The sequence below is a fragment of the Ursus americanus genome, chromosome 21 (assembly GCF_024610735.1).
Source record: "Ursus americanus isolate L20-20 chromosome 21, mUrsAme1.1.p, whole genome shotgun sequence".
Lineage (NCBI taxonomy): Eukaryota > Metazoa > Chordata > Mammalia > Carnivora > Ursidae > Ursus > Ursus americanus.
In genome coordinates, this window is record NC_142147.1 from 44,962,516 (window position 1) to 44,980,336 (window position 17,821).

The window sequence follows — 17,821 nt, forward strand, 5'->3', positions numbered from 1 at the left end:
ACCAGCCCCCTGGCCCCTCAGGGGACCTGTACCCCACCCCGCACCGAGAACTTGGGGCCTACTCCCGAGGGCAGAGGGGACCAGGCAGAGGTTGGCAGGATCCCAGAATGCTTGGGGCCTCCCCACTTCTCTCCACAATGCCCCCGGCCCACTCTCAGCCGCCAGGGAAGGCAAAAATGTGCTGAGCTCTGGGAAATGCCTTCCAGGCCTGGCAGCCACCAAGGGTTGGGCTGTGGCCAGGACCCCGCCAGAACCCTTCTCCTGGGAAGGGTGGAAGGAACAGTGTGATTAAAGCTGCTGATGGGCCTGAGGAGACCCTCACCCCAGCACATTCTCTCATTGATTCATTCAACCATTCATGTGTTCGTTTATTCATTCAGCAAACACTCACAAGCCCTTGGCGGCAGCCTCTTCGCTGGGCATTGGCGACCCTGGCAGGCCTAAATTTACCATGGGGGGCAGGCTGAGGGAAGGATTTCTGGAAGACGTGACATCTGAAGTCAAACTGGTTGGTTGAGAAGGAGGGAGCTGGGTGAAAGTGTAGGAAGAGGCTTCCAGGGAAAAGACAAATGCAGGCAAAGTACCAGAAGGGAGAAAGGGAACGGTCTTTATGCAAGGTCAGCAGTCTGGGAGCACCTGGTCTGGTGTCCAACCCTATGCTGGATGGTGCCGAGGACACAGTGTGACTTAGATAGCCCAGGCCTGCTTTCACAGAGTTCACAGTCCAACAGGGAGACAGACCCCGAACGGCCAGGATTGTGATGAGAGAGTCGCAGGCAGAAAGGTCAGGGCCTTGACGGGGGAGCCCAGGAGAGGTGTGTGCTCCAGCCTAGCAAGGATGATCAGGGAAGCCTTCCTGGAGGAGGAGACATGTGACCTGAGACTTTAATGATCCACAGGAACCAGGCAAGAGAAGACGGAGAACTGTTTTATGGGCAAAGGGAACAGCCTGTGCAGAGGACCTGAATCCAGAGAGAGCTCAGCACATGCGACATTTCTAGAACTTGAGAACTGAGTCCTCGTGTTCATGGCTGTGTCCCCGGGGCCAAACATGCCCCTTCCTTATATCTCCTCATTTATACATTTATTCAGCAGCTATTCGCAGATGCTTCTTCTGTATCCATTGCTGGACTGTGTCACGGCAGTGACCATGGCTGTGGCCTCACAAGGCTCACAGTTGGGGAGGTGGGGTCTGAGGGCAGACATTCAAGAAGTGCTCAGCGAAATGAGTATATAATTCACACTGAGCTAAGCAGTATGAGGGACAATTCTAGGTCTATAAGAGGGGCCTGGCACTCTGGGACTACCAGAAAGGGCAGGGAGGGCTTCCTGGAGGAAGTGCCATTTGAGCTGGCACCTGAAGGATACATAGGCGTTCATGCAAGGCTGCTGGGCAGGTGGTGGATCAATGAGAGTGGGTTTCAGGGAGAGGGACAAGCCTGTGCCAGGGGCTCCTTTGAGAAATTGGTGAATGGGAAAGAGTGAGGGGAAGCTGAGGGGAGCCCCATGGTCAGCAGCGCCGTGAGGAGGGGCTGAGATTTTGTCCTAAGGGCCTTGCATGCCTTGTGCCTTCGGGAGGGACAGAGTCAGTAGAGTTTTGAGTAGTCTAGGGTGGAAAATCTGACTATCGGCCAGGCTAGAGTTGGGAAGAAAATCCACCTCTCTGCTGAGGGGTCAGCCACCCAAGGGAGGCTGGGACCTGCCATTCTGTCTCTCTCTGCGTCTTGGAGAAGAGATAGCCCTGAACGCAGGGCCTGAAACTGGGAACAGGCATTCAGCCTTTTGCCATGTCAGCTGTAAGTGTTTTGTGGTTGCCCTTCAGCGGGTAAAGGAAGCTTCTTTTCCTACTTTGCTGTGTTTTGTCATGAAGGGTGTGTCTGTCTGTGTGTCTCTCTACCGCTCTGCTCCTCTCTTTGTCTTTGTCCTCATTCCTTGTCTCTGTCTCTGTCTCCACATTGTCTCTCTGTCTCTCTCTGTCTGTTACTCTTGCTGTATCTCTGCTTTCCCTCTCCCGAGGGGGTGTGGCCACGGGAAGTTGAGTTTAGGGGGTGGCACCAGTGTCCGGTTCCGGCCAAGGTCACCTCAGTAAACACAGGACATCCTGGGGGGCTGGGGAAAGAGGCGGAAGCTTGTCCTCAGGGACCACCCTTTCCCACCCACTCGGAACCAAGTGGCAGCCTGGTCCCCAGCAGTGCGCAGAGCGTATCTCCCTCCCTCCCTCCCATCCTCTCTACCTGCTCCTGCCTCCTACCCTCCCTACCAAGCTCCTGTCCCACAGGCCCAGCAGTCGGGATCCTGTCTCCTGGCTGGACCCCCCTGAGCCCCCCGTACCCATGGTGTCCCTCTCTGGCCTCAGCATCAACCCCAGACCTGTTTGTCCCGCTCAGTCACTATCCCAGGGCAGCCCCACTGCCCGTCCCCCCAGTTCCCCGGTTAGAGTCCTGGGCCTTGTCCTAGGCCCCTGCCCCGTTGAACCTCATCAATCCCCCTCTTGGCTTGCTAAGCGCCTCTCCCTGTCCTCAGGGTGCGATGTCCCTTCCCAGCCTCCCCTAGGGGCTCCCAGCCTACAGTCTCAGCTCTGCACCACCACACCCATGTGGCAGCCAGAGGGATCCTTGCACTTCCTTGTGCCTTAGCAGTAAAGTGCCTCACCCAGGGCCCCTTGGCGCTGGCGCCCGCAGACCCCCTCCGGCCCCATCACCTGCCTCACTGCTCCTCCCTCTTTCTGGCCAAGCCCAGAGTTTGCAGATCCCTGAAAATGCTGTAGGGTTCTTCACGTCCTGGCCCTTGGGAAGTGAAGTGCCTTGTCTAGGGTCACACAGCTGCAGAATGGCAAAGCAGAGGTTCAAATGCAGGTGGTCTCGCTTTCAAGCACCACCTCAGCTCCAAGGCTCATTGCGTCCATCATCATTGACTAAGCATCATTGGGTTTCCGTCCCGGGACTGCACTGGTATCGCAGGTGCTCCGTAAAGATTCATTAAATGCGTGAATGGGACAGGGATGGAAGGCAAGCCTCGGAAGGGGCAGAGTTCAGATCTCAGAGGACGGAGATAATTTCTGAGGGCCGGGAGCAGAGAGAAGTGGTCAGGTTTGCTTTTTACATCGAGCCAGGCACACACTAGTTACTCACACATCTTTGCTGAATGAGAGAAGGAATGAAGGGAGACAGGGAGGAGAAGGACAGCTCTCCCAGGTGTCCAAGGAGAGATGTGTGTGTCATGGCGGGGGGGGGGGGGGTCCCTGTGAATGCCCCTGGAGGGGAGCTAGCCTGGGGAGTGTCCTGGCAGGAACACGGAGGCTCTGTGAAAAGCAGCAGCAGCGCCAGGCCTGGCAGCTCAGCTAGGAATGGTGTGGGCCCTGGAATCTGCTGGCCGAGGTGGTGTGGCCTCTTGGGGTTGAGCCTGAGGGCGGAGGGGCACACTAGAGCCAGGGAGCCTGCACAATCATCTGGGGCTCAGACATGGGGAGAGTGGGGTAGGTCCTCAGGCATGAGCTGCTCATAAGCCTGAAAGTACCAGAGGGAAGGGAACAGCGCTGATCTAGCCCACATGGTGCTTTGATGCAAAAGTCATGCCCCTTCCCCAAGGCACTTGACCTCCATCTGCTGGGAAACTGTTATAGTAAATATGTAAATGAATGGAGCCTGAAACATGCATGGTAGCCCCTGAAATCTGGAGTTTATGTGCAGTGCACAACCTGTGCAACTGTCTGCAGAGGCTCTGGGGAGAGAGGGCATCCCTGGCCAAGCAGGCACAGGGGCAGATGGAAGCATCGTTGACAGATGGGTAGGCTGTCTGGAACAGCATGTATCACAGATTATCCCCCAATTTGGCACTCAGAGACATCAGAAACAGGCTCCCAGAGTGTTGTAAACAGAGGGCATTGCTGACCCCACACTGGGGGACCCCTTTACCACTGGACAGACCTTAAAGGAACCTAAGGCAGTGGCATCTCAGACCCCCAGATCGAGCACCAGGGGGCATTGCTGAGCCCAACACCCAAACTCCCAAGGTCTGGGTCCGGGTCAAAACTGAGTCTGAGTCCCATTGCCCAGGGGTTGGAGTCACAGGGTGTTGGAGTCAGGCACCCGGAAGACCCTCAGCCACCGCACCAGCTCGCTTCGGGCCGTTTCCACTCCCCCTCCCTGAGCCGCCGCCTCCACTTCCAGAAATGGGCACGACTTCCTCTCCTCCTCCAGGAAGCTCCATTCGGCCCGCCCCTTCCCGGCCCAAGGGGCCGCCGAAGCTGCCTGCCTCCCCCAGTTCCACCCCAGCTTCAGCCTCCCTGGGGCTTCCGGCCGGAGGGGAGGCCCGGGGGCCCAACAATGTTGGTGTCCTCTTCGAGGCCCAGCTGGCCCCGCAGTTCACCCGTCCTGCCCTCTGCTCCTCCCTAGTTCCCCTCCTTCCCCCCCGCCTCCGCCCCCCTCCGCCTCCGCCCCCCTCCCCCACCCAAAGCTTTCACCGTGCCCCTCCCCCGCCCGCACCCGGGGCGCTGCCCTGCCCCCACGGCCGCCAGGAAGGACGCCGCCTGGGTCCCGTGCCAGGCCTCTGAGTGTGTGGCCCCTCCCAGCCGGGCCAGGAATGCGGCTGGACCGCGGGGGCGGCCCAGACACCGGGCGCTCGGGCCAGCCCTATCACACAAGCAGTCAAGCAGTCGGGCAGGTGGCCCCGGCTCGCCTGGGTCTGGGTTTCTTCTAGAAGGAAAGCAGGACCGCCTGCTTTGCGGTCAAGCCACTAATCCCGGTGGCTTTATCTCAGAGTCCCCCCTCCAAGTCGCCCTAACCCCTGCCCAAAGACAGATTTGAGACCCCGAGTGGATTTTTTTTTTTTTTTAATTTAACTTTCTGGAGTCTCCTTGTCTTTCCCCATTTCCCTGGAGAGCTGGCTCTCCATGCTCTTTGGAGAGGCTCCATCCAGCCTCCAGCTTTGGCTTTTCTTTCTGGCTCATTCGGAAAGCTCCCTTTTGCCCCCACCTCCAGCCCCAAGACACACAGGTAGACTCCAGGCAAGGACAGGATTTCAAGTGGCCTAGGGCTCCACCACCATTACGGACACACTGGGCACATCAGCGACACCTGGCTGAGTTTTCTAGAGGGCCAGTTACCAGAGCTAATTGATCCGCTTATCAGACCGATATAAAGCAGTGAAGTTCGTGGTTTGAAACCCACCTCCTCAAGTGATGACCTCTTGGAGCTTCAGGTTTCTGGGCTGTCAGGTGGGGATAGTAATCATGCCCATCTTGTTGGGGGATGGGCAGAGGCAACACCCGTCAAGCGCTTAGCACTGTGCCAGGTGCCCAGTCCCCGCTCACTAAATGTTGGAGTTACTATGTTACCCTTGCCTTAGCCCAGAGACAAAGCACACAGACTTGACATTTCCCAGGACTGGTTTTAATTTCCATAAAATGGTGAGGTCTCTTCCCACATCAGGGAAAAGAGTCTCCCAGGCTCCAACCCCCAGGGGTTCAGTCCAGCACAGGGCCTGGTCCAAATCACCTTCCAGCCACCAGGCCCTGTCCTCCCATCCCCAGGGCCCATCCCAGACTCCCCTCATGGGTCCTTGACAGGAGGACAGAGGTGGAGCTGCTCAGGACTGGATTCTGTCTCTCCAAAGCCCCTCTCTCTGCTCAAGGGAAGCCAGCTGTGTCTTTCCAAGGACAGCTGGTCCAGCCACTAGGCTCAGTTTGGACACCAGACCACCATCCTCGCTGCGGGGGTCAGCGCCCCGGACCCGGCGGCCGCTCCAGTGCCTGTGTGCCCACCAACACGTCCAGAAGGTAGTCCAGCTCGGCCTCATCCAACTCCAGAGCTTCCTTCTTGCCAGGCCCGTCCTCGGGGCCAGGTTTGAGGCCCTCGGAGGCTGGTGCCCAAAGTTCACTGTCATACATAGAGGTGTCGATGTCCTCAAACAGGCCCTCCAGCTCATCGTCCAGCAGACAGCCAGTGGCTGGGCCCAGCAGGTCCAAAGCCCCCAGGCTGGGTGGAGATCCACCGACGGGGCGGCCTGGGGGCCCCTCATCCACCAAGGGCTGGGGGGCCTGGCTCAGGCCCTCAATATGGCTGAGGTCCTCCAGAAGGCTGGCCATGGAGGCCGAGAGGGCGGCGTCAGAGCTGGCCAGCAGGCTGTCAGCCGCACAAGGGGCCGTAGGGGGGCTGGGCACAGGTGGCAGGGTCGGGGCGGGTGCCATGGACGCCTGGATACGCCGCAGCGTGTTCACTACCAGAACCAGGTGCCGCAGGTCCGGCTCACCCTGCCGCAGGCTGTGGTGGAGCTTGAGCACCGAAAGGTCAAAGAGGGAACTGGACGCCGCGGCCGGGGGGGCCTGTGCCGCTGCGGGGAGGCTGGGATCCAGCCACCAGGCGTCCACTGCCAGGGTTTCCTTCTCCCGCTCCTCCTCCCGCTTGCGCTTCAGACCTTTGCTCAGCATCATCTGCAGGGAGGGAGGAGTCATTCAGTTATAGAAAGTCAATGTGAAGTTCAAACCCTGGCTCTGGTAGCTGATGTCTGGTGTGATGTGGGGCAGGCCATTTAATTTCTTGAGCCTGCACTTTCTTAGGGAAACTTTAAGATACGAATGACAATAGTTATCGACTTCAAAGAGTCGTTTTATGGAGTCAATGCGATAATGTACAAAAAAGCACTTACAACAGTGCCTGATACCTTGTAACTATTCTGATTAACAAGTACTCCTAATAGCTATTATTATGTATTTCTTCAGCGAACCAGGTGAAAAGGCAATATTCAACCGTTTTTTTAACCCATGAAAGCAGCTGCTTCACATAGTTTAATCTAACATTTATTGAGTGTCTACTACCCATCAGACAAATAAATACAAGAAACGTACAGACGGTGCTAGGAAGATACTAAGAGGTTCTGGGGAGTGGTCAGGGAAGGCTCCTGTGAGGAGGTGACATTTGACCTGAGCCCTCAAGCAGGAGTCAGCCACGGAAGAACCAGGGGGGAGGCATTCAGGGAAGAGAGAAGTATAATAAAGGCAAAGAAAGACCTGGAGGCTGGATGAGCTTGAACCGAATAAAAAAAACAAAACACCAGTGTGGTCAGCACAGAGGGACCCGGTAGGGGACGGCGTTTGGAGAGCAAGCAGAGGCAAGGAGTTTGGATTGTACTTTGAGTGTCATTGAAGGATTTTGAGCAGAGAATTGAGTGGAGTTGTGAACTAATTAGGTTTCCAGAAGATCCCCCTCGGCTGCTTTGAGGAAGATGAGGGGGGAAGAAGGAAAGGAGACCGGGGAAGAGCGTGGGCCCGAGCTCCATTCAGAGGCTACTGCACTCTGGGGAAGGTGATGACGGTGGCTTGGAGTAGAAGGTGGTTGGCAGTGGACTTGGAAGGAAGTTGGTTGATTCAGGATTTATTTGGGAGACAGAGTAGACAGAGTTTGCCGGGAAAACGTGACGGGCACTGGGGGTCGCTAAGAGAACTTTGAGGACCCACACTTCCCCAGGGGTAGGGGCCCCTGGAGTTCTGGAGCCCGGGCCCAACTTGCTTTTTTGTCTCGAAGCTTGCAGGGTCCAGTCCCCAGGCCCTTGCCCAACAGGACCTTAAGGGTGACCCCTCACACTACTCAAAACGGTCCTCGCCTTCTTCCCCGAAGACCCTGGAGTCCAGAACCGCAGGAATTCAGCCCCCACCCGGACTCCGCCCCCTGGTCTCGGCGCCCCCTAGCGGCGCCAGGACGGCTTTCCCCGGGGATTCCGGCGCCTCGGACCCCGGGATCCTTGACACTGCCGCCACGTCCTGGCTGTTGTTCCTGCCTGCCCCTAGGGCCGTGCGGGCCGGCATCCCCGGAGGGCTGTTCTGCTCTCTCGACCCGTGCTCGCTTCCGGCAGGCAGTGGAGGCGCCTCCTCCCGAAGCGGCGGCGGCGGGGGCGGGTGAGTCACGCAGCCGGAGCCAGAGAGCCGGCGCCTCCGCCCCCTTCCCGGGCTGCGGCGTGATTCACCCAGCCCGACCGGGCGGCACCTAGGGGCCCGCGCATCTCGATCCCGGGCAGCCACGGCGCTCACCGGCGGACCCGGGGATCGAACCTGCCAAACGACCCCGCCGCGGGTTTCCCTTCTCTCTTCAGGCCCCTTCACTTCATTTACATACCTAGCTCACCCGCTGCCAATCAGAACGAAGAGGGATCCACGCGCAACCAATCAGGAAGCGGCGACGGCAGCATCGCTCGCTCGCTCTCCTTCAGCAACCGGCGCCTGGGTCGGGAGACGCAGCTCTGACTCCGGCGCACGACTCCAGGCTCCTGACTCCCCTTAACTACCGCCCACTCCCAAGGTGGCCCCGCCCTCCACCCGGGGATTGGCCTTGGAAGGTGATGGGCGGAGCCTGTAGAGGGAAGGTCCGAAGGGAGGGGAGGGTGGCTTCAGGGCGCATGCCCGGCGACTATGTGAGGGGAGCGGGCCAGGTGGGTTGGCTGTTTTCGCTGCGGGACAGTGGCGGGGGGCGGGGGGTGTTCTTGCTTCTCAAGGTGCGGGCCCCTCACACCTGCCGATGCGCTTGCCAAAACCCAGCAATTGAGCTTAGAGACCCAACCTTAACCGGGGTCTGCACCCTAAGCCAGATAGGCATGGGTTCAAATTCTGACCACTCACTCGATGTGCGATCTTGAAAAAAATGCTTGGACCTCTCAGAGCCACACAAAGTCTGTTAAATGGGCGTCTTCTTGCCTACCTCTTGAGAATTAGGAAAATTAAAATAATGTCGTGTCTGTAGGAGCACACTGAGCAAATGCTGGGCAGTTGGACTCCATGGTGGTTACAGAAGAGGGAGGAGGAGCGGGCGGGGTGGGAGTGGAGCCGCCGGAGTCACATCCTGGGCTCCATCCCCTAAGTAGCTGTGCGACTTTGGGCAAGTGTTTTAATCCCCTAGGGTCTCAGTTTCCTCACCCTTTTTTTTTTTTTAAGATTTTATTTATTTATGTGACAGAGAGACAGCCAGCGAGAGAGGGAACACAGCAGGGGAGTGGGAGAGGAAGAAGCAGGCTCCCAGCGGAGGAGCCCGATGTGGGGACTCGATCCTCGAACGTCAGGATCACGCCCTGAGCCTTAGGCAGACGCTTAAGGACTGCGCTACCCAGGCGCCCCCTCACCTTTTAAAAATGAGATTATTTTGAGGATTAAAAAGAACAAATGCACAGATTCACCAGGCTGGCTCAGTCTGAGGAGCCTGTGACTCTTGATTTCCGAGTTGTGAGTTCAAGCCTCTCGGGTGTAGAAATTACTTAAAAATAAGATCTAAAAGAAAAAAGAAAAAAAAGAATAATCGCACAAAATGCTCAGAATGGTGCACAACATGTCCTTTTGTTGGAGTAATAGTTGTCGTTATAGCGCAGGCGCTTAGTTTAAGACGGGACACATGGGGTCGGGTATAGGTAGACAGGAGTTTAACACTTGTCTGATAAACTGACAATGGGGCTTAGCTTCTCCAAGTAGCTCGTTTGCTAACTCTTCTGGAGTTGAGGGAAGAACTGTTAGTTGTGAGTAAAGCTCCTGGCCAAAGCTCCAGAAAATGCTAACTATACTAGTTGATTCAGGCAGCAATTATCAATGGATGTTCAAACCTTAGGGTGAAAGGTTAACAGGCTCCAACACATTCCCCCACAGGTTACTTGCTAACTGCCAATGGGGAAATATACTTTTATGATGTGGAGATGTGGTGCTCACCTCCTTAACCATGTAAAGAAACTCTGCATCCACCATCATGGGACACCCGGACACTGGGTGCCACCCGATATGATACATTAGGAAGTACACAACATTCCCTGTGGAGTCTCCCTGTTAAATTTCATAAACTGAATCTCATGAAGCCCCTAGACCTAACCTTCAGCTTACAGGAAACAGAGAGGAACAAATTAAACATGAACACAATCAGACAAGTACAGAACGTGGGACATCTATAAGCACAACTGGGCTGTTCCACCAAAAATTCAGTTTTGAGAAAACAGAAAAAGGGATCGGTGGGGTTGGCGGTGGAGAACCTTCTCGAATGAAAGTTACTATATAATTTCTTTCTTACAACAGGATAATTATATGAACCCTCAATGAATCCTGATTTGGAGAGGGGGAGACAGTTTCAAAACATATTTGTGGGGCGGGGGCACCTGGGTGGCTCAGTCGACTAGGGGCTCAGTCCCAGGATCATGATCCGAGACAAAGGCAGACACTCAACCAACAGAGCCACCCAGGCACCCCTCCCCCCATCTTTTCTATATGCTTAAATTTTTTTTTCCATTATAAAAAGAGGGTAAAAGGCTCATTAGAACCAGGCCCCTCCCAGGCAAACTCACATAATTTCCCCCATAACCTATCCTTATGGCCTGAAAAAAAGGAGGCTCTGAGTCTCCAAGGGCTTCCTCCAGATCACATAGGAATCTCAAGAGCTTGATCAACATGTATTTAGTGAGCACCTACTATATTATGGGCACCGTCGTAGACGCTAGGGGTATAGCACTGGATAAGCCTCACATGGTCTCTCTTTTCATGGATCAGGGGAGGGGGCAAACAGAGAAAAGAAGTATGACAACAAAAACATTCATGGATCAAACACCTTCTGTGCGCCAGGCACTGTTGTAGGCACTGATGATGGGGCAGTAAAACTGTAGACAAAAATCCCTGATGTGAGGGGGTGGGACAATCCACCTAATAAAGAAATAATTCAGTATCTTAGGAGGCGACAAGTGAAAAGGAAAAGAATAAAGCAGAGCGGGAGGAGAGGGATGAAAGGGTGTACTGTGTAGATAGGGTGCTGGTGCTGGTAGAAAGTTCCCTGAGGTGACATTGAGTAGACCCGATGAAATGAGAGAGAAGTAGTAAGGCTCCGGGAGAATGCTCCAGCCAGAGGGAAGGGCCAATGCAAAGGCCCGGGGGACGGAGTCTGCCAGGCAGCGAGGGCAGTGTAGCTGGACTGTATGTTGCCAGAGCGGTGTGGGGGAGGGTCAGAGAAGCTTTCAGGCCGTTTAGAGCCCTCTACGGAACGTTATGTTTTATTCTGAGTGGGATGAGACCCTGGAAGATGAATAAACGAGGAAGATAATTTCTGCCTCTGTTCCGTGCCTTGAAGAAAACAAAATAGGACGGAATAATAGGGAGGCCTGTGCCAGCAGGGTGGTCCAGGAGAGCGTCCCTGAGGAGGTGACCCTAGAGCTGAGACCAGAAAGTGCAGAAGGAGCCAGGAATTCAAAGGGCTGGGGGAAGGGAGAGAGAGAGAGAGGTCAGGCCTTGGGAAATGAAACCAGAACCAAGCCACCGGGGCGGCAGGCCTGGGGAGGAGCCTCCGCCCGCGGGGGAAGGGGGAGGGAAGGGGAGCGCCCCGCCCCCAGCCGGCCGCCCCACCCGGCCTCTGGGGAGCCAGCAGGCGCCGGGCCGGCTCCCGCCGCCGCCGCCGCCTCCAGGGTATTCCGCCGACCCGCCAGCTCGGGGTGGGGGGGGTGGGGGCAGGTGGGAGGGGCCGGCCACGCCGGCCACGCCCCACGGCGGCCGCGCCCCATCCCCCTACCGCGGGCGGGAGGAGGGCAGTTTGGGGCAGGTGGACTCTGCTCTCAGACCCGGTCCCTCTGCGGGTCAGCCTTTCCATTTCTCTCATCAGTTCTTTAACCGGGCAGGAGCTGAGCTTCTCTGAACCTCAGTTTGTTTATCTGGAAAGTGGGGGTGCTCCTTATACTGCTCTCACTGTGGTACTCGCAGGCTACGCGATTCCTTTTCACTCGGTTATCTGTAAGCAAAGAGGGCCTATTAAAAGGTGAGTCAGGTCTCATCCCTCCTCTGCTCAGCAGCCTTACATGGCTTCCATCTTATTCAGTAAAGCTCACTCCTTCCTGTGGGACATCCATAAGACTATACATCTTGTTCACCTCATCTCCTAGGATGCTCTCTTCTTGTACACGCTGCTCCAGCTACACTGACCTCGTCAGGGTCCCACAAACACTCCACTCATGCTCTGGCCTCAGGGCCTTTGCACTAGCTGTTACCTCTGCCAGGATCGTTCCCCCCAGACTGACTTGACTCACTTCTCACCTCCTTCAGGTCTTTACTCAAATGTCACCTTGTCAGTGAGCTCTTCTCTGGCTATCCCATTGAAATAACAACACCCCCATCCCTTGCCTGCTTTCTTTTTCTCTACCGCATTTATCACCCCCTGACTGCACATTTTACTTATTTTTCTGTGTATTTCAGCCTTCCCCAACTACAATGCTGTATGAGAGCAGGAGCTGTCTCTTTTATTCCCCAGCCTGGAAGAGCACCAGGCCCCCACAGTAGGCACTCAATAAATGTAAGCAATTATGGGAATCCTTAGGGGTACATTAGGTTCTCCTTTTCACGGTTTACACAATCGCTCACTCGGTGAGGCAGGCATTACTGCAGGCCTGAGGTTGGGACATGCTGGTGTGTTTGAAGAACTGTAGAGAATGGTATAGCTGGAGCACAGGAGTGGAGCCTGAGCTTTGCAAGGTCGGGAGTTTGTTTTTTCAACAATAGCCCCCCCCCCAAATTGTTTTTGAGTGCACACCTGTACAGAGTGTAGTTCTATGCACTGGGGCATACAGCCGGGCCAAGACCAGCAAACCCCTCCCTCTCAGAGTTGCTAATAGACCAAAAGGCTAACCATAAACAGGTAATAAATAACTTGAGATAGGATAGGTGCTACTAAGAAAATCAAATAGAGTGTGGTGGGGGGATGGTGCACCTGGCCATGGTAAGCTATGTGGGGTAGGGAAGACCACTCTGAGAAGGGGACATTCAGATTGAAGCTATAGGAGAAATGGGTCATTAACAAGTGCAAAGGCCCTGGGGTGGATGAGCTTGGGGTCAAATGAGACCATTGTGACTGGAGGCAAGGAAGAGTGGAAGATTAAATTGCAAAGTCAGGAGCAAGATTGCCAGGTCTTACAGGTTTTAGTGAAGTTTGGGTTTTATTCTGGGTGTGAGAAGTCACTGATCACTGAGTTTTAAGTAGCAGTAAGACATGATCCAATGGGCATCCATATTGAGATGTGAAACCTGTGTAGCTTGAGGTTCTCATGACCAACTCTTCTCTTGATTGGCACCCCTTCAGCTACCCCACCGCTTTCAGACTTAGATGCAAAGCCCCTCTCAGGGTGAGAATCCTGGCTTCGGGCCAGAAAGCACAGGCAAAATCCCCCTCCTTTCCTAGCCTGTGGACTCCACCCTGGTGTGGTTCCTCTTCGCAACCCTTCCAGAAAAGTCCCTAATGCTGTGTAAACTCACCTGTTGAGTCTTCAAAGGTCTTTGCAGACAGCCAGTGCAGCAATGTATCACATTCCATCTTCCTGGGCCTCTCTTTTCTCCACTCACCAGCCTGGGCTTGTACATCCCAAATAAATCCTTAGCACTATAACTTCAGCCTGGTCAACAGTTTTCTAGAAAGATCTATGTTTTTTTTTAAATAGTTTTAAAGTTTTTTTTGTTTTGTTTTTGTTTTTTTTGAGAGCGCAAAAGCAGACAAGCAGGGGGAGTGGCAGAAGGAAAGGGAGAAGTAGGCTCCCCACTGAGCAGGGAGCCCTACTCAGCTCCATCCCAGGACCCCAAGATCATGACCTGAGCTGAAGGCAGACACTTAACCGACTGAGCCACCCGGGCGCCCCTAGAAAGATCTACACTAATACTGGCTATCTTTGGGCATTTTCTTTCCCCTCTGGGCCCCAGCAATACATTGCGTACAATGAAAGGAATGACTTTTTAAGCTCTTAAGAGTGACCTATCCTTTTGGTAATTCACGGAACTCAGTTTCTCCCTCCTGTGTGCCCCCATGTGGTTAGGGATCTAAGTTTACCAAGAAGCAAAAACACAGGGGCGCCTGGGTGGCACAGCGGTTAAGCGTCTGCCTTCGGCTCAGGGCGTGATCCTGGCGTTCTGGGATCACGCCCCACATCAGGCTCCTCCGCTGGGAGCCTGCTTCTTCCTCTCCCACTCCCCCTGCTTGTGTTCCCTCTCTCGCTGGCTGTCTCTATCTCTGTCGAATAAATAAATAAAATCTTAAAAAAAAAAAGAAGCAAAAACACAAATAGTTAAGAACTAGCGTCTGGAGGCCAACTTAAGAGTCCTAGCTCCCGGGTCCTTGCTTTTCTTGTGGTGTGTTGGGGAGCAAGTGATTCGGCCCCACTGAAATTGAGGTTCCTCCTATGTAAAGCCTGTCAACAGAATTCTATATTATCATGAAGATTAAATGACTTAATTCAAACGAAGTGGATAGAATAGTACTCTTAACAAGTACTCAGATATTATTATGTTTAATAATACGCCTGCCCCACTTTGGCAGGTAAGGGGTGCAGGTATCCAGGGAACTTACCAGGTACCTCCCACTGACCCACTGAAGTTTAGAAACTTTAGGCAACACCACCCCTTCCAAAATACTTTTATTAAAAAAGAAAAAAAAAAGTCATTACAAACAAGCAAAAAACAAAAAAACAAAACCCACCAAAAAACCCGCCTTTCTTTTAAATAATGCGGCATGGAGCGGTTTGGTTTCCACCCTATTGCACGTGGTCCGGCCTGGTTATGAATCAGGAGACTGCTGGGACTGGGGTCTTGCCACAGAGGTGGGGTTCAACCTTGGGGGAGGAGGCAAGCCCCTCCTGCTCCCTTGAGGTGCAAGAGGCAAAGTCTGAGTTCCCACAGCAACCAGGCAGCATGTCCCTGTCATCCTCTGACAGGCCCAGCTTTATCTTCCCTGAGGCCCCAGTGGTCACAAGGGGAGTAGGAACTGGAGGGAAAGGCAGAAGAAGTGTGGGAAGTGGGAAATCAGACTCCCAGAAACAGAGTCACGTTAAGGCATTTGGAACAGATAAATTAATTCAGGAAGACCCACCTTCACAGAAGGCTGCGGTAACCAGACACACACACACATGCAAGACGGTTTGTGGAACCCTGAAATGGGAGGGAAGGAGGTCACAGTCACTGCTTAGAGACCCCACCAAAACACACACACACACACACACACACACACACACACACACACACACACACAGTTGCATCCAGGGATCCAGCCCACCAAGGCTGAGATGAGGAAAGAGCCCCCAAAGTTTTAGGATCCCAGAATGATTTCCATAATGTGATCTAGTTCATTCCACTCCCAGGACCCTGGGGCACAGAAGAGGTTGTGAGGCGGCTCCGGTGGGGCCAGCACAGGCTCCTTCTCCACTGTAGATGTGTCAATGTCCAGAAAGAAGTCATCCAGACCGGAGTCCCCAAGGTACCGGGAGCTCAGAGCTTCTAAGAAGACTGGATCGGGCTGGGGCAGCACTTCGTTCTGGGCGCCTGGAGGAGCCACTGGATTCTGAGGGGGCTCTGTCTCGTCCATGGATGTCTCCAGTTCCCTGAGAATAGAGCCGATGGTGGCTGACAGGGAGAAATCCTCCTCGCCCAGGAAGAGGGGCTCAGGGGGCAGAGCAGGTGCTGGAGCCAGGCAAAGGGCAGCCTGGAGCTGCTGGAGGGTGTTGTGGATGAGGACATGCCTGCGTAGGCTGGGTGCTCGGGGGCCCAGGCTTCGCTGAACTTTGTCTAAGGAGATTCGAAGCAGGGCTTGCTGGTAGCTCCGCAGGCCTGCTGGACCCCAGTCCCACTTCTCATCCTCCTCTTCCTCCTCCAAATCGGAGTGTTTCCTCTTCAAGCCTCCTACCATGTTGCCCTAAAGAGAGAAGAGGGACAAGTCAGACGCAGTGGGGCTAGTTCAAATCCCAAATCTATAAAATGGACATAATATGAATCCCACAGGGCTGAGGAAGAGACTAAAAGAACATGATAAAGAAAACAAGATCTGGACTGAAACATAGCTGGGTCTGCATCCCACTTACTTGCCTCTGTGGCCTTGAATAGTGAATTTGCCTCCTTAAGACACAATACTCGTATCTTCAAAAGTGTCACATATGACAGGTCTGAGTACAGGGACCCGGGCTGGAGGCAGGGAAACCTGAGTTTGAATTCTGCCTTTGACACTGCTCAGCTGTTTGATCTTTGTAAGTTAGGTGACACTGCGATGGGTCTCAAGTTTCCCCATCTGTAAAATGAGGACTTGTAAAAATTCTCACCATATTCTCAAGGAGACCCCACGTGTAAAATATGCATGGGGCCCATCTACAGTTAACCTTAACGACCAAGAATTTAACTGCCATTTATTCATTCAATATTTTATCTATTGACTGCCCATTATATTCGAGCCCTTGGAGCCCCGTTAGGAGTTAGGACACCTATTTGTCGAGACTCTTCTTTCACAGGGAGGATATTTTCCTTCTTTTTTAAGATTTTATTTATTTGAGAGCGAAAGAGCACAAGTGGCGAGGAGGGGCAGAGGGAGTGGGAGAAAAGCAGACTCGCCGCTGATTGCGGAGCTGCAAGCGGGGCTCCATCCCAGGACCCCGGGATCATGACGGGAGCCTAAGGTAGCCGCTTAACTGAATGAGCCTCCCAGGCGCCCCAGGGAGTATATTTCTTTCCATGCCCTCTTCCTAACCGACTGGAAGCACACCCAAGAGCTGGGAAGGTGCCTCCCTCCTCTCTGTCACTCCTTCCGCTTCCCCCAAAGCGCGCCCCATAAGAAAACTTGCTAAAACTCGACTCCTGCCAGGCTCCGCCCCCTCCACGGATCTCCGTTCAGCATCCAGGCAGGCAACAATTTAGCCCAGGGGCTTCTGGGAAATGTGGGCCCAATAGCGGCTTGGCACGTGCGTTAACGTTGAGCTTGCACTACAATCCCCAGAGGCTCGGCACGCCAGAGGGAGCAACCTCCCCCGCCCTCCCTCAGGGCATGCGCACAAGGCCCGGAGCAGGTGGGGGAAGGGAACCCGGACGTCCAGCTGCCCGGCGCTTGCCGAGCCCCGCCCTCCGCTGCCTCCAGAGCTGTGGGTCTGAGCTCCACGCCTGGAACGCCCCTCCCCCACCCCAGACTCCGGCCCTAAAACTGCTTTCTCCCGGTCCTTCGGACCCCAAGAAGGCCCCAGATTCTTCCCCAAAACTGCTCTCGGGTCCAGAGACCCAGGCGCCGACACATCGCTCAAAAACTACAAATGCTCTCCGATTTACTCCGTTCGGGAGACTAATTTTGATACCCTCACCCGTCAACTTTCCCCTATTCTCCCGTCTTTCAAACGCCTTTCGACTTCATCTCCCAACTCTCCCTCTGACTCCAATACCTGAACATGGGACTCTCACCAGCACCTCCTCTCCGCCACTGCGTCTCCCTCACTCCCTCTTGCACGTAGTTCTCTCGCTTTTCCAAATGCCCGGGATCCCAGCCCCAACCCCTCACACCTTTTCCAGAACACTGGAGCCCCGAATTCAACCCGCCCAGGAGACGAGAACTGTCCCAATCTTAAGATTTCCTGCCCCAAAAGTTCTTTCCTTGGTTCTCTCGCTTCTCCAAACACTCCCAAACATGTCCCAACTTCAAACTCCGTCCACTTGAAGATCCTGCCCCAACAACTTCGCCTTCAGTCCGCGCTCTCGAATTCAGTCACCAGTCCCCAAACCCCACAAACCCTATCAGTCACTCTTATCTGACCCCCTACCCACGCCCAGACCCCGCCTCCACAGCTCTCCGGGGGCGCGCCTCCACCTTCCCTAACTCAAGACAAATCTCAAGCCGGGTGGCCTCTCTCTCTCACCTTCGCTGCCAGGTTCGCAATCACCAAGTCCTGGAACGTCCGCAGCTTTACGACCCACCAGTGCTGAGTAGAAACCTCGCTCACCTCCCCAGGGCCTCTCGGTTTGGCCTCCGGCCCACCCAGCTCCGCCCCGGAGCCGAACCGCGAGCCGCGATTGGCTGGAGTCCTGCCCGCCGCGGGGCGAGGATTG

The 17,821-nt window shown here is 54.7% G+C and overlaps 2 protein-coding genes across 3 annotated transcripts; both read right to left on the reverse strand.

Moving 5' to 3' along the window:
- Positions 1 to 5,372: 5,372 nt before the first annotated feature.
- SERTAD1 (SERTA domain containing 1) lies at positions 5,373 to 8,267 on the reverse strand. The gene is made up of 2 exons (XM_045785135.2): positions 8,109 to 8,267; positions 5,373 to 6,430 (listed from the first exon to the last, which is right to left on the reverse strand). Exon 2 carries the CDS (start codon positions 6,428 to 6,430, stop codon positions 5,717 to 5,719), a length of 714 nt encoding a protein of 237 aa, XP_045641091.1. The 5' UTR covers positions 8,109 to 8,267; the 3' UTR covers positions 5,373 to 5,716.
- A 6,104-nt stretch (positions 8,268 to 14,371) lies between these two features.
- SERTAD3 (SERTA domain containing 3) lies at positions 14,372 to 17,789 on the reverse strand. 2 transcript variants are annotated; one of them, XM_045785113.2, is made up of 2 exons: positions 17,632 to 17,789; positions 14,372 to 15,659 (listed from the first exon to the last, which is right to left on the reverse strand). In XM_045785113.2, exon 2 carries the CDS (start codon positions 15,651 to 15,653, stop codon positions 15,057 to 15,059), a length of 597 nt encoding a protein of 198 aa, XP_045641069.1. In that variant the 5' UTR covers positions 15,654 to 15,659; positions 17,632 to 17,789; the 3' UTR covers positions 14,372 to 15,056. The 2 variants fall into 2 exon arrangements, with proteins under 2 accessions (XP_045641069.1, XP_045641078.1); XM_045785122.2 differs by lacking the exon at positions 17,632 to 17,789 and adding an exon at positions 15,826 to 17,623.
- Between the last annotated feature and the right edge of the window lie 32 nt (positions 17,790 to 17,821).